The sequence below is a fragment of the Lissotriton helveticus genome, chromosome 1_1, assembly GCF_964261635.1.
Source record: "Lissotriton helveticus chromosome 1_1, aLisHel1.1, whole genome shotgun sequence".
In the NCBI taxonomy this organism is placed as follows: domain Eukaryota; kingdom Metazoa; phylum Chordata; class Amphibia; order Caudata; family Salamandridae; genus Lissotriton; species Lissotriton helveticus.
In genome coordinates this window covers 1,943,645,454-1,943,662,118 of record NC_136057.1, presented here as the reverse complement: position 1 = coordinate 1,943,662,118, position 16,665 = coordinate 1,943,645,454, and the positions used below count along the sequence as shown (strand labels likewise).

Below are 16,665 nucleotides of genomic sequence, written 5' to 3'. Positions count from 1 at the left end.
TTTACCGCTCAATTCTGGAAGACATGGTGCTCTTCCTTGCACGTTCAGTCAGCCCTGTCCACAAGCTACCACCCCCAAACCGACGGCCAAACCGAGCGGCTCAACCAAACCCTAAAACAGTATCTGCGTTGTTTCATCGACCAGGGTAAAGAGGAATGGGTGGAGCACCTCTGGCTGGCAGAAATAGCATACAACAATGCCTCGCACGGTTCAACCAAGGTGTCACCCTTCTATGCCAACTACGGGCACCATCCGAGATTTCTGCCTTTGGAACACCCTGATGGTATAAGGACGGTGCCAGAAACAACCAAGAGAACCGCACACATCCGGGATATGCTGGTGCGCACACAAAGGTGCCTGGTGGAGGCGAAAAACAGATACAAGTCACAAGCAGACAAACACAGAAGACCAGGGCCTTTGTACAAAGCCGGGGATTACGTATGGATGTCATCTCGCAACATGCGCTTCAGGAAACGTAGCCTGTTTCATCCGAAATACATAGGCCCTTATCGCATCATGAAATGCATCAGCCCGGTGTCCATGAAGCTCGCCTTACCCTCCGCGTTGCGGGTACATCTTGTCTTCCACATCTCACTACTGAAACCCTCGGTCTACAGGACACCTGTGTCAGGTGTGGAGTTGGGAATAGAGGCGGAGCGGGACTACGAGGTGGAGGGCATCCGCGATTCCAAATGGAAAAGGGGCAAGCTGTGGTATCTGGTGGCGTGGAAGGGGTTCGGCCCTGAGGAACAGTCATGGGAGCCCAGGGCAGGCATTTCGGCCCCACGGATGCTGGCGGCGTTCCACAAGAAGCATCCCACGAAACCCGGCCCTTCCCGGGGGCCGATGTGAAGGGGGATGTGCTGTCACGATCGGTACCGCGATGTGCCGGGCCAAACACGGAGAACCACCATAGCGGCCGACGAGAGGACTACAACTCCCGTGATCCAGTGCGCCGCGCATGCGCAAACCACCTGTGCATCACGCATGCGCGATATGCGGTGACGCATAAAGACAGGAGCGGCGCCGGGCAACAGCATCGGATATTACCGCTAAACGAGGGAAGACGCCGGCAAGGTAAGGGAAGCATTCCCTGTTTTGTGTACTAGCGTTTTCAGAATCAACCCGTTGCTTAGCCTTGTCAGCCCATAGCCTTGCAGCCTTGTCATTCTTAGACCCTGGAATTCGTTTGAGACATTGCTGCATTTCACGAACCTCACGGACTAGGTCCCAAACAAACCCTTGTCAGTTACACTCTGACGTCTGAACCCTGAGCGGAGTGTGAGTGCTTTGACTCAAGTACCGAGGGAAGTTGAGACGCTATCACTCCTCGGGTGGGACAAGAAGTAGAGCAGTTGCTCCTAGATATCCCACGCTAAACAAACATTGGCAATCAGACTATTTGAATCTTGGTGCTTACTTAACCTGGAATTACTGTACCCCACGTTGGACGGTGCTGGGACCAGCATCACTGCGGGGGACGGTTTTTAAACAGCTGGCTAGCTGTTAGATAGTCGAGTGGCATTGTCGGCCACTGCGTAGCACAGTGCCCTCCGTTGGAGAGTGTCAGGAAGACACTCATGCGGAGGACGGTCTTGAAGACACCATAGGAACAGAGTGGCTTAACTCCTAGTAATACTTGACTCGGTGTTTGTACAATAACGAGAGTAAATCATTGAACTTATCCAAGTATATCTGCCTCTGTCTTCTTTTGCATTGCGCGTCTATCAGCGGGTGTCACCATCCAATCCTGTGCGCAGTCAGGGTTTACACCCTCTGATCCCTCGGGGATCCCAAAAAGTCTGAGGTTCTGCCTCCGCTGTCTATTTTCCAGATCTTCAAGTTTGTTTTGCAATTCTCTGATCTCAACATCATGGCGGGTAGATCGTGACTCTGTACCTGCAGATAGTTCTTCCACCAGCACAACCCTCTGTTGCAGTTCCTCAACTTCTTGCGTGATGCAGCCCATCTTACTAGTCACCTCTAGTAAGCAATTTTGCATTTTATTATTATCTTCCTTTAGTTGCAAAAAATGTTGCTGAGCTTCCTGTCGCTGCTCCATCAGAGTATGGAGTATTAAAGCCAAAGAAGAGCTCTCAGTTTGAGCAAAGCCTGCCGTCTTGTTGATATTGAGTAAAGCATCAGAAGGTGAGCTTTAAGAAGTATGCTCTCCCATTGGACAATTTCCGATTGCTTCAGCCCTTAGAGCATTGGTGGATGTAGTTACGATGGTAGCTGGAGTAAAGTCAATGCTATTCACCTCCTCTCCCTCATATGTTACCAAATTTGCTCCCGCTTGTGAGTGTCCCCTTTCAGCTCGGATTGTATCCAAGTCTCTGACCGCAAGAGGGATGTCTGAGAAGGGCGCTTTGCCACTTACCTCTCCGAGAGGAAGAGCTGACTCAGTAGGGCTGGTGCCTGATAGTTAAAGTGCCATAGTTTTGACCCTCCCTTTTGCCCGGATCCACTTACGTAGTGGGCTCTCATCCATGATGGGTTTCCCTCTTGTATTTGAGAACTAAATGACCGTTGAAAGGGTAGAAGGGTTAATATTTTTTTATTCTTTACTTTGCCTTTGGCCTTCACCCTTCCTTTCTTCCTGGATAGCTGCTTTGCCATATCTGTGGGGGACCCAGTTATTTCCTCTTCAACTACTTTCTCATACTCATCATTGGAGAGCCCTTCAGTTCTCTCACCACTCCCAATAGCATGCTCAATAATACCGTTAACAGCATCCATGCTTTCCTCCTGTATTCACTGGGTGACACTGCTCTGCTCCGAATTGATATTAACCAGTACCTGGGGGTTTTTGTTACACAGTCCATCGTCCTTCTCAATGCTACTCGGCTCATGCTCAAACTCCGTGCCACCCCTCTCCTGCTCCACAGCTGCAGGTACAGCGGGTACAGTGCTCACAGACGCGCCACTCTGTAGCTCCCCTTCGTAACCACCGCTAGAGTCACTTATCACCGTGTCTTTTTGCCGATTAGCTCCCCCATTGAACAACTCGACTCCAGAGGTATCAGCTTTTGACTGGACTTTCGATGTTGTAGCAACATTATTGTCCTTGGAGCAGGTAGCTGTTACAGAAACCAAAACAGGTTTAGTCTTACCAGCTGGTGTTTTATCAACAGCAGGGAATAGAGAGGGGTGAATGATTTGCTGCTTACCCGTCGGCGGGATCACCTTATCGTGCTTCCCCATATTCTCCTCCGAAGTCGGTAAATGTATCACAGCCCCATTCAGCGTAGCTGGCACAGTCGCATTCGCGTTCTCTGTATGAGCCGCCGTCATGACAGACCCCTGACAGGAACTGTCCTCCACTGCTGGTGCCCCCTTCGCCGCACGAGATCCCCTCGGGAGGTTCTTTGGGGCCATATTCTTGCCAACAGAAGTAAGCTCGAGGTTTAGTTTTTGCAGCGGCGTGCCGGCCGCGATGGCAGGGTGTGATACGTAAGGTCCAAGACCCGAGCAGCCGAGCCAAGAGAGGAGCAGCCGCCGAGTCCAGCACGATGTCTCCGGATGCCGAGCGTCACGCCCTGTCCAGCCCCGCAGCAGCAGAAGCTGTAACATCGGCCGGTCCGGTGAGAAGCAGCACACTGGAAATCTCTTGTCTTCTAATCCACTGGTACCGCAAATGTTCCTTGCCATTCTACATTAACACAGGGAAACTCAAGTTAGCATAGTCGATAATCGGCAGTCTCTGTGTGAGGAATTGAGGGAGCTTCAGACTCTGCTGCACCACAGTGGCGTCTTCAATCCGCCATCTTTGTTCCCCTCCTCGCCAAACACCTACAAATATTATATTAAATAAAATAAAAAATAATTTTCCAACAAAAAAAATATTTTTATTACTAAATATTTAGAAACTTAAACATTAATTATTATATAAATGTACTTTTTTTTTATTTCCTACTCTATAACACCAAACAATTCACAAACCACATCAAATTTTTTTAAATGTACTTCCAAGATTAACTTAATTAATTACCAAATTAAAGAAATATAATTAATTACAAAATACATTCAAACTTATAAAAACTAATTAACTTCCCACAATGCACAGCTAAAATTAAACTGCAAAAAAATGAATTCCAAAATTAAAACTTACTTTCAATTAAAAAACGAATAGTATTTAACAACTAATTATAAAGTAAGTAAAATTAATTCACTCCCTTCCCTTTACCCCTAAAAAAGTAAAGGCCACACACAAAAAATATAAACAAATACCCATATTAAATATCAATTAATTAATTAATAATAATGAGCAACTATTTAATCATTGATTAAACATAAATTACTTCCCACCCTTTACCCCTATAAACCCCACATCCCACACCTAAAATTAATTAAGCAATTTCCATATTTAATATTCTAATAATAATAATAATTAACTAATTAACAAATAAATTACTTCTCACCATTTACCCCTATGAACCCCACAACCTGCGCCTAAAATTAATTACACAATTTCGATAATTAATTTTCAATAATGTAATTAATATAAATTAATAACGAATTAGTAATTAATCAAACATTATTTGCCATCCTTTACCCCTACAGACCCCTAAACAAATTAAACAATTACCATACCAATTTTCCAATTAATTATTTCATATTAATTAACAACCAATTCATAATTAATTCCAAATAAATTACTTCCTACAATTAACACTATGAAGTCTCAATTAAATAAATAGTAATAAATAAAAAATAATCATTAATTTATTATGATTAAATTACTTCCCACCCTATTCACCAATAAAACCACAACCCACTACGGAACTAAAAAACGCAAAATTTAATTAAACTAAAATTGATAACTACTAAAAATGTAACACATATATTAAGAAACATAAGCAATACTTATACAAAAAACATACATCACATGCATTTAAAATATAAACTAAAATACATAATACTAATTAAAAAATCGATATTTCAAATAAACATATTTTTGCAAACAATATTAATGACTTTTATATTTTTTAAAACAATATTTCTTACCTTAAATTTTATATTCTTGACCACGATATTCTTGCTGTCGATATTTCTGTGTCACAATATTTCTAACTCGATATTTGTGTAGGTCGACATTTCCAACTCAATATTCTGTCTGCACACCGTGTCTGCTCCCCAGCGGCGGGCTATATTGCGTTTTGCCACTGTGAGGCCCAGGGTCCTCTAAACACTAAGAGACCTGCTAGTGATTATGCGTTATAGAAATAACATTTAACATAACATAACATCCAGGTTCGTCCCATTTGAGTAATGTCTGAGTAGTCACATATATTAATGAGGCACCACATAGGAGTGGGATCGAGTGTCGTGTCTCATATGACATTCATGCAATTAACTACTGCTTCCCAGTAAGACTGAATTGCCGGGCATTCCCATATAATGTGGAGGTATGCATTTTTTATTAAGCTGGCAAGGCGAGCCCCTGATAAAATATACTTTAAAGGTCAGGGAGAAAGGTGGAAAGAACAACCAAAAGTACAAGCACAACACTCCCTCTTGACTTATATTTCTATGTTATTGGCTCTCATAAGCTCAAATACGGGGCATTAATAATGTTCTTCATGAAACAAAATGTATTTTTTACTATTATTTCATATTTCATTTAGTTTTTTTTTTCTGATATATCACACTTTACATATAGTCATATCTTTTTTTTTACAACACTACATGTACAGTGCTATTAATGTCATCATTATTTAGAAAACTAGTATTATGTATATGTTACATCTAATCTCAACATTTATATAGCAACAACTGAAATTGTGTAATAAAACAAATAAGCAGTCCCCCACACACTCACACCTCTCTCATCTACAACCATATCCCTAGCACACTACACGCTATCACTCCACATCCCAGAAAAACACTGCATACACAGATCAAAAAAACGGGGTGATGTCATCAACCCTCGGTTGCTGTGCTCGTAACTGCGGAGTCACACTCTCTGGCCGACATACATTTCAATGGACTAAATAATTGTTCTCCATCTTCTTCAGGACCTAATATTTTATAATTTATAATGGGTGAAGGAATGGGGAATCTGTGGCTGCTATAGCAGTCACCCTTGTAGAGACACTCCATCCGGGGTGTTGGGGACAAGCTTAGCGTCCAAGTAATGTGATTTTATAGGTGCAGAGCCCGGCTCCTCAAAATAATAGCCTTCTCCATTCTCCATGCCAAGTGAGAAGAAACTGGGATTACCTAGGTTTCCTAGGTACAGTTTTGATATAAGGGCTGGCAGAGAGAGAATACACACTGATTCTGCCTCATTCGAAAGACAGATACGCCATCTTGTGCCCAGGTGTATAGCAAGATTGAAATATGGTCCATACCCCCACTGTTCCTTTTCTCATTTTTTTCCCCTGGTAGTCTAATGGGTTTTCAGCCTCCCTAGGTGGGCAGTTTGGGCCAATGCGTGACAAACAGAAATAGGTGCAGACCTTGCCCATTGTGGGACTGGACTAGAACTGCTGGCCCTGTGCACTAAATGATCTTTCTGCACCCTTAGAGGAAAGATTGAAGGGTTTACCTCCTTTCTTCCTGCCCCAGGTGGAGAAAGCCCACTAGACACCTGGGATTGGTAAAAAAATATGCATGGTGAGAGACTGTCTTGACATCGGTTCTACCCCTAGGCACCTGTAGGAGGCATACTGGGATGGTTTACCCCCTCTCTGCCAGTCCTTATGGCTAATCTACACCTAAAAGGAATTCCAGTTTCCTCTAACTTGCCAGTGGGATGGCTGCATTAGTCAGGTTCAAGTCCCCTGGGGGGAATCAAACTGTATATACTTAAGGGGTGAGGGGTGGGTATGGCCTAATACCAGGGCGAATCACCCGCCCCAACATTTAAAAAATAAGTTCATAAATTCACAGCCTGAATAACTTCTACGATGCATTCTCTCTGTCTGTCTGCTTAATTAGGTGTGGCCTGCGCAGACAGGGACAGTGTGCCAGATTACCCCTCAAAACACCAATGCTGTCCTCCGTGATGACGAAACTCTGAAAGTTTGCGCTTGTGCTGAAGGGAGCGCACTAGTGAAAGATGGGGTTACAGACTCAAAGCGCAGCTCCATCTTTCACTGATGGCAGGCTAGCCTCTCTTTGAACAGGGCAATGCTTGGGGTACCCCCAAGGTACACACTGGCTGTGCACCATACTATGTGCTGCTCAATCAATGCACCTTCTTCCAGCTTTTTGTTTCTGCGCCCACATCAGTAATAGGTCCTAGGTGCAAAGCCCAAGTGCTTTGGAGGGATACAAGGAGCAGGCACAAACACCTATTCCAACCCCAGGGGACTTTTTGTAATACAGCTCCTCATGTCTCATGTTCTTTCTGTCTAACCTGTAGGGCAGTTTGGGAGTAAATCCCCCAATCTTCCCTCCCTTTGGGGTTGTAGTATGAGGTTGGGTCGACACCCATTCTTTAAATGTCACCATTTTTTAAAAAGAAAAAGATTCTGGCCAAAACACTAGCGTCTCACTTACACAGAATGAAACCCCAACTAGTACATAAGTCACAAGTTGGTTTTGTGTCAGACCGGTCACCCAATAATTATTTGCAGATTTTGGACATGTACCAAGGCAGATGAAGCACATGCCGAGGAGGCCTTGGCTGTCTTTCTGAATGCAGAGAAAGCGTTTGATCAAGTTGAATGGTAATACCTCTCCATGTCCTTATTCAATATGGGGTTGGGTAAGGATTTTCTTAGTACATCTTCTGTATGAATCCCCTACAGCAGATATTAAGTGTAGAGGTTTACTGTTACAGAACAGTTGAGTTAGGTCATGACACCCAGCAGGGATGCACCCTCTCGCCACTTCTCTTTTTACTTGCCTTGGAACCTGTATTGGTGGATTTTTGGCACTCCCTTAGCATCCAGGATATTCATATTGGAGTGCGGGACGTTAAGACGTAATTACGTGCAGATGATATCATGTTTGTTAGCCAACCTCAGAGTCATGTCTGTTATAGATTAATTTCTAGCACTTTTATGGTAACAAGAATAATTGGAGTAAGTATCCCTTCCTATGCCTACACCCGCCCTTAATGCCAACCTACATGGTAATGATATGAAGTAGGTGTCTGAAGAGGGCCATTCTCTTGGTGTTCATATTATTAAGGGCCTTACACGAATGGTGGGAGTCAATCTTTTACCCCTTGTGGATTAAATCAAACAAGAATTTGGTGGAAACACTTTGAACTGTTGCTGTGGGCAAGGTTACAGATTATTAAAATGGCAATCACACCTAGGTTGAAATACCTCTTGGCATGTTACCCCTGTGAGTCTCCAGACAATTACTCAATCAGACTAAGGCAGAAGCATATGGAAACACAACCAACAAAAGTATAGGACAATTAATTGATCCAAGTCCATACTCCATAGGCTAGAGTTGTTAGTGGTATATTTCATTAGGTCTTGATTTCAGTCAGTCAGTGTAGATGCACAGATACCATCATTTGCACTGGAAGCAATATCGCTGGATTTTACATCGTCGATCGGCACAGAAAGCAACATCCCTGGATTACCCATCATCCATCTGCACAGGAAGTGACATCACTGATTTCCCACCCAAACTATATTTAAAAGAAGTCAAGCAGGAGGACTTTATTTCCAGTCATCTATCTGCAGAGGAAGTGACACCACTGCATTTCCCATCATCCATCTGCGCAGGAAGTGATATCACTCATTTCATGAGAAATGTTTCTTCAAAATAAGACTGGTTATAGAACTTCAGTTCCCATGTTTCACTTGCACTGGGTAACATCTATCAATTTCCAATCATGCATCTGCACAGGAAGTGACATCACTTCTTGCTTTCTCCCTACTTCCGTCAACTCTTCAGGGCATCCTCTCGCCCAGGTGTCCCCAGCAAAGCTCAGTAAGAGACAAGGGTATTACCTGCTTGGGACTGTCAAGTCCAGATAAGGCCTTGGGTCAGAACTAATAGTCCAGTGAAGCGTACAAGGTAATATAGAATCATGTGCTTCACCCAGCATCAAATACTACCAAACCCCACAATCGCACCCAGATGTAGACGACCCTGACACATAACATTCACAGAACACATAGACCCAACTTTGTACACATCCTAATAACTACCACCTACCCTAAAATTGCAGAGCACACATTACAATTCATGCCCATCAACACTCGCACAGCAGTACTCCAGGCACCAGACATCACAAACCTCATCACCTATCTTAAGCTTGACGCCCTTTTCGTTACAGAAATATGGCTCACATCCAACATATGCGCACACCCTAGACATCCTTCTTCTCTCAGGCTACTGCATCCGTCTTCCGAACCACACATAAAAAAAGGGAGGAGGCTTTGCTATAATCCATAAATCCTCTTGGTCCTGCAACCTAGGCAAGCAAGTAACGCTCAAATTCATGAAGCTACTGACCTGCTATAATCCACTCTTCCATCTCAACTACAAGCCTCCCGGGCAGGGCAAGGATTTTATTGATTAAATTCCAAATGTTCTCAGAACCTCGTCCATCAAACATGCCCACACCACCCTCTTGACTCCAATCTCCCAAACAACACAAGCCCCCCCCCAAAGAAAGACACCCTCTTCAACCTCATATATACACTCAATGTACAGCAAGTCAAACAACCAACACACACCCAAGGCCACATCCTCAACCTTGTCTTCTCAACATCACCAACAATTTAATGCATACCACCAATACCACTGGACTGGACTGACCATTATGCCAACCTACCAACAAACCAAGGTCAACACCAAAGAGAAGACCAAACCTTTAGAGACTTCTCCAGAGGCAACCTAATGCTCCAACTCATCTTTCACCCTGTCAGCTCCACACCCGGTGCCAACACCCTTCTAAACAAACTCAACAAAAATGTTGAAAACTATGTGAACATCCATATCTCAATTACAACTAACATGTACAAGCGAAAGCCTTGAGCACCCTGGTACTCTAAAGACCTTGCTGACAATAAACAATCTATTCGTAGACATGGTAGAAAATGGAAGAAAAACACAACTCCCAAGGATCACTATATACTGAAGTGCCTTCCCTCAAAATGCTGACAGATCTTCACATCAGTCCTGACTCAACATTAATGAAGCCATCAACAGAAGCAGATCACTGTTCAAGTCAATTAAGCACTGCATCATCACACTCGTCACAGTCTAATTCGTTTGGAGTTTGGCCTAAAGCAACAAAGTAAGGAATGCTTGGGAACACATGCTAAATACTTCTACCAAGTTTTAACAGCCCTAGCTGGAAGCTTAAAAAGTATGCTTAAGCCAATTTATGGAGAATCCACTAACTCGTGGCATATCTACATGGAAAAAGCAGTGGAAACGTTGGGGCTGGCTATTGAAAACTGGAAAGATGCACCAACAAACTACCTGGCGATTAAAAATGCAATAAACAAACAATCCCCCAGATTCATGATTGTCCCGTTTTGCGAGTCCTCAATAGGGATTATTAAGGAATCGCTATTAAAGACTCGCAAAACGGGATTCATGTAGAAATCGCAATTTTATTTGCGATTCCTACAGCTTCCTTATTTGCGATTAGCAAATTGCTAATCGCAAATAAAGGCCCATAGGAATGCATGGGGAGTCATTCCTTATTTGCGATTAGCAATTTGCTAATCACAAATAAGGATGCGATTTCAAGGGTGCCAGGGGTGTCCAAAGGACACCCTGTAGCACCCCTGAAATGTAAATGTAGACTGATGTTGCGCACACACATGTCTAAAGGACATGTGTGTGTGTAACATACAACTTAGAAAAATGCACTAAAGTGCATTTTCCTAAGTTTTCGCTATTTACCACAAAGTCAGACTTCGCAGTAAATAGCGGCCAAAAATAGCGATTTCGCAATTTTTAAAAGGTTCATGAATAGCATTTAAGGAATCTCAAATTGATATTCCTTAAATGCGATCGCAATTTGAGAAATCGCAATTATTAGCGATTTTTCAAATTGCGAGTTCATGAACCATTGATGAATCTCAATTGCCATTTTTGCGGGCGCAAACGGACGAATTTTGCGATTCGCACCGTTTGCGATCGCAAAAATGCTTGATGAATCTACCTGAATGTCTTTATTTGTCAAATACAAATGACCTTGCCGAATTCGTAACAGGAAGAGGACCACCCGGGTTGGCAACATCATATATAGGGCACAAAAAACAGCCCTACCTCAGCCAAGCACTAGGAAGGAAAGCACTCAAAAACATCATATGGGCCAGACTAGTGCCCCTCCAAATTAAAGAGCTAAACCCCGGGTGGAGGTCCCTGGAACACAAAATAAGATGCAGACTCTGCAACTACAAATACGAATCTCTGTTACACATGATTTCCTGCTGCCCTGTGATGCTCTTGCCTCGACGGATCTTTTTAAAACAAATCTGGCTACGACACGGGGTTCGAACAGTAAAAGAAGCTGTTTCGGTACTTTTCTCCTGCACTCTTCCATCAGACCTGGCCAGGTTTGGGAAATACATGGCCAAGCTTCGAAACAGGCTTATGGAAAATGAAGGGTCAGGCATGATGAAAGTCACTTCAGACCAATAAGCCAACTCGCCCCACTAACCAGATGGATAAGACATCATTTTAATAACCATAACATTTTAAATTACGCAAGCAACTCACTAATGTGGACACACTGGTATACGCTTGCTGGTTTTATTTACGAATGTACAGATACAAATATTGATACACATATTGTTTTTTTATATATTGTTTTTGAAAGTCTCATATAGAAATGTCTTTTTTAGGATTGCCTTTCTTTTTAAGATATATTTTAAATGGTTTTAAGTAACTGTGCAATATAAATAAAATACAATGGTCCACTGCATCACCCCCCTGCTGCAGGGCCGTACTGGCTCCCGGGTGTTTTGGAATGCTGCTGAGCTGGGGGCTGATTTCGATGATGGAGACCCGTGTGTGCTTTGAAATAAACGCAGGTCCCCATCAATGAAATCAGCCCCCAGCTCAGCAGCATTCCAAAGCACCCGGTAGCCAGTCCGGCCCTGCCCTGCTGGACCCACCTATTCCTTTTCTGCAGTGTTAAAATTCACAATATCTGACAGCACATCCATGACATCAAACTTGCTTATGACAATGATGTCTTACCATTGCCCTTCATCTGGGGATGGTCTTTTATCCTTACTTATCATTGTCGATTCTTCTCAGGAGCTTGTGAGACAGACCTCATCCTCCCTCTTCTAAATAAGCAAATAATATGATAAACTACCGCCCGTCACTCACCTACCATTTATTGGCAAGATCATTGAAAAAGCAGTCTATGTTTAATTCCTGTCTATGTTTAATTCCAAGATCACATCAGTGCCAACCCTTTCCTGCACGACTGGCTTCAGATCAAGCTGTGGCACGGATACCAGAATCTTACACTGAGTAGAGGATGCCCTCATGACCTCAGGTGAAGATGGACACCTGCCTCCAGATATTGCTGACCTCTCAGCTTGCTTCGGCAGTCAACCATCCCACCCTCAAACGTATGCTAAAGTCCCAAATGGGATTTACCAGCAAAGTCCTTCACTGGTTCTCCTCCTACCTTTTCAACCGACACCAGTTTGTTCACATGGGCACCTCAATGTCACAAAAGATTGGGGGGCATATTATCAAGGACGGGTGATACATTATCGCCGCTTTTATCGGCAGGAAACTGCCGATAAAGAGGCGATAATGGGCTTGATAATATGCTCTATGAATTCCTATTGAAGCCCATGTTAGATGTGAAGACATCTAACATGGGCTTCGATAGGAATGTTCGAAGCCCATGTTAGATGTGAAGACATCTAACATGGGCTTCAATAGGAATTCATAGAGCATATTATCAAGCCCATTATCGCCTCTTCATCGGCAGTTTCCTGCCGATGAAAGCGGCGATAATGTATCACCCGTCCTTGATAATATGCCCCTGGGTTTTTTGTTTAATTTCTCCTTGTTTTTGCTGTTTTTATGTGTGCCCCATTGTGCAGCACACTTAGAAACAGCAAACCTCCATGAGTGATTGTTTATGTGCAGGAAGGTGTCCCTTCCTGCACATAAACAATCATTAAAATATGACGATTTGCAACTTGTATGTGTGCTGCACAATGCAGTACACATAGGAGTTAGTGGTCCCAATTTGTGATTGTTTATGTGCAGGAAGGGACACTTTTTCTGCACATAAACAATAATTTGTGGCGTTTTGCTGTTTCTATGTGTGCTGCACAATGCAGCACACATAGGAGTTACAAATCGCCATTTGTGATTGTTTATGTGCAGGAAGGGACTCTTTTTCTGCACATAAACAATCATTCCCCGAATGCAGGCACCCATGCACTATGGAGTAAGGGTGCCCACGTTGGCGCTAGGCAACTTAATTTAGCGCCAGTTCTAGGGAAAACGCTAGGGGGTGTACCGTATCTTTGTAAATCCAACGCATCCCTGCTTTTTCAGAATGTCTGAGCTTGACGTTAGCAATTTTTGCTTAACGCCACGCTTCACCATTCAATTGTAAATATACACTGAGTTTATTGGAAAGCTATAGTGACTTGCAGGGACCTGGCAGCTCTGTCTGCAGACTACAACTGTTAATGGAGGATGGAATCTTCTGTTGCCGACACCTGCACCTTCATCCTAACTTGTGATTGCTGGGACTAAGAATTGTATGTATGTATACTTTAAACTCACAATAAATACATGTTGATAAAAAAGAAAGGGTAAATTATCCTCTTCAAATAGTACCTCTCTGGTTATAAGATATGCCCCAAGCACTGATCAAATTGAAGCCTTTTGACTCATGCTGCTTTCAGTTTCGGTTTAAGTGAGGTGAGTGCACATTGCCCACAGCACATCACTAAAACTTAAAAAAGAAAAAAACACTTTGAGGTCATTGAGTGCACATTGCCCACAGCATATCACTAAAACTTAAAGAAGAAAAAAACACTTTGACCTGCAAGGTAAGCTCTTCCCTTAAAAAGGAAATCCCAGACAGATTTCACTAGGGCGCGAGCGCCAGAGGGAAGTCCTCCCTTTAGTGGGAGCACAAAACATTGACGTCCCCCCCACTGTAAAGGATAGGCGTAAGATATGAATGTGTTGCCCTCCGCATGAAAGGGAATTGAATAGTGCACTGCAGTGCCAGGGCTTTCCACAGCTCCTCACATTCTCTGCGTTCCTGCTCTTTTCCAAACCACTTGTCTCTTTTCAAACAGCAACATGTGTAAAGCCCAGGATTAGCATTTACTATGGAAGTGTCAAATACTTTTACTTCTATTAAAGTACCTCTATGCTTACTTTGTCTTCTTATTCACAGGCAAACAGAGCTGCGCGCTCAGAAAGCGGAGGAAACTGCAGAAAGTCTGGATGATCAATTGAGGAAAGCTCTAGAAAGAATCCAGGATTTGGAGAGAGAGACTCCGGCGGAGAGCAAAACCATGATTCCCAAAATGGCATCCGAAGGTGAGCGGTTCACTATCATGATTGGTGATTTTGAGTCAGTAAGGGACATCAAGCCTAACATGTCTATAGCACGCTTGGTCTGTGATATGGTAACAGAGTAAAGTTTCACTCTCAAAAAGAAAAGCCTAGAGATGATGGATGGAAGCACCTGAGCCAATGCTTCTACGTTACAAAGAATTCCTACCTGTATCATTTCAGTCCAATTCTTTTGAGCATGTTTGTGTGTCTTCACAGAAGGGAAGCAACTACATCCAAATCAGTCTTGGTGTCACTTCACATAAACAGAAGAATTTGATCAAAAGTTGCTAGGACCTGCTTGGTGACAGCCTGCATATACGGAAGCCTAATATTTAGCTACTCTAGTTATGGTTCAGTTGCATTTTCTATTAAAAATGCATTTCAGGGGGGGAGGAGCTACGCGGGCATCCAAGATGGTCGCATGAGCAGAGGGCTCCCGAGACCCGCGCCGCCCTTCTGTGAATATCCTTAACATATCCTTATTCTGAATATGGGCTTTTGAAGACGACCTCTTGCTGACCTCAACATCCTTTTCAAAATTGAATTTGGACGCCGGGAGCTGTTTTTACATCGACTTCAACTTTTTTTGCCTGCCCTGGACGAGGCCGGAGGACTCTGCTGCTTCACGGGCCGGGGAGTAGTTGAACAACAACAGCCGGAGGGATCCCCCCAGTCGGCCTCATCCTCACTTTCGGTTTCGCTTTCTACTCCGAGCTCCAAGTGGCCGACACTCTCCCAGACTCATTCTGGAACCGGCGCGGCTTCGCCCTGCTGTCGAGCTCTGCCCCTCCTGAGGGTTTTGGCCTCCTGCTCTATTGACATTTCACCATTTTTGGCCTATTTCTTGTCTTCCTTGGCCCCACCAAGATCGGTCATTTTTACCAGGTCTAGAGGGCCCCTTCGGGGCACAGCTTCCAATATGGCCACCAAATCAGAAATCGAGGAGCGCAAGACAAAGACGCCGGTCCGCGGGGGCAATCCCCAGACCAACGTCATGGACCGATACACCCAACCGATGGGAACCCCCGGTGGTACCGGCCGTATTCTTGACGACCCCAGGGCAGACTCGACCGCGCCTACGGATGTCTCTCTTCGTGAAGTCATGAGTGCCATCACGGGTATGCAGGCCTCTATGGGACAGCAATACGAGGCTCTTGCATCTAAAATCTACACTGTGGCCGTGGATGTCACGCTGATTAGAGCGGACATGGCCAAAACTAATGAGAGGGTGAAGGCGTTGGATCTGAAGACCTCCAGCCTGATCACTGATGTTACGGACGCACAGACTGAGATCGGCAACCTGAGATCATCACACGACTTGATGGCCCGTCGGCTTGAGGAGCACGAAAACAGGTCCAGGCCCAATAACGTGCGCCTCATTGGTGTGCCGGAAAATCCTGAGAACTCTGCTGTCGACCTCCTTGTGGAGGACCTGGTCCTGAACCATCTAGCTCCTGCCGGACTCAGCAAATTCTTTGCGGTCGAATGTGCATACCGTTTCCCGGGCGGGAAGGTAAAGCCGGGTGCCCCCCCGAGACCAATTGTTGCTAGGCTTTTTCATTTTCGAGATAGAGACGCTATTCTCCAAGCCTCTCGGGAGCATGGCCCCTTGAAGTTCGATAATACCACCGTGAACTTTTATCCGGACTTCACTCCTCAGGTCCAGAGACAGAGACTGGGGTTTCAGGGGGTGAAGAAGCGGCTGCGAGACCTGGGCCTCAAGTATGCTATGTTGTTTCCGGCCCGGCTGCGGATCGAATATGAGGAACAAACCTTCTTCTTTGACCGTCCGGACAGTGTCAGTGACTGGCTTGATTCCTTGCCGAAAAGGGATCTGAGCACCCCGGTGGCGCCGAGAGGGGCACGCCAGATCAAGAGTGACATTATGGTTCCCGACGTCTGCTCTTACTAATCGTTTGTCAGCTGAGTTTTGCTATTTGTTCTTTTTACTATTGTTTTTTGATGGGTCCAAGGGTGGCGGGGGTGTAAGGGACTTTTCCTCCTCCGGGGTTCTTCATGTAGATTAGTTTCATGACTGGGCGACAGGCACACTGCAAGTTTGGGTGGTTTCCAGTTCGAATGCAGGGGTGCAGGGTGGGGGGTGTTGTAACGGGTTCTCGTTGGGGGGTGGGGTTGGGGAGTGTTTGTTTCTTTGTTTCCTTCACATGGCAT

At 44.4% G+C, this 16,665-nt stretch overlaps 1 protein-coding gene across 1 annotated transcript in view; it reads left to right on the top strand.

Moving 5' to 3' along the window:
* AXDND1 (axonemal dynein light chain domain containing 1) overlaps window positions 1-16,665 on the top strand; it is a 532,992-nt gene that overhangs the window by 486,607 nt on the left and 29,720 nt on the right. Inside the window, exon 25 of the mRNA XM_078643748.1 lies at window positions 14,330-14,475. Coding sequence (XP_078499874.1) covers window positions 14,330-14,475 — 146 coding nt within the window. The remainder of the gene's footprint in view (window positions 1-14,329; window positions 14,476-16,665) is intronic.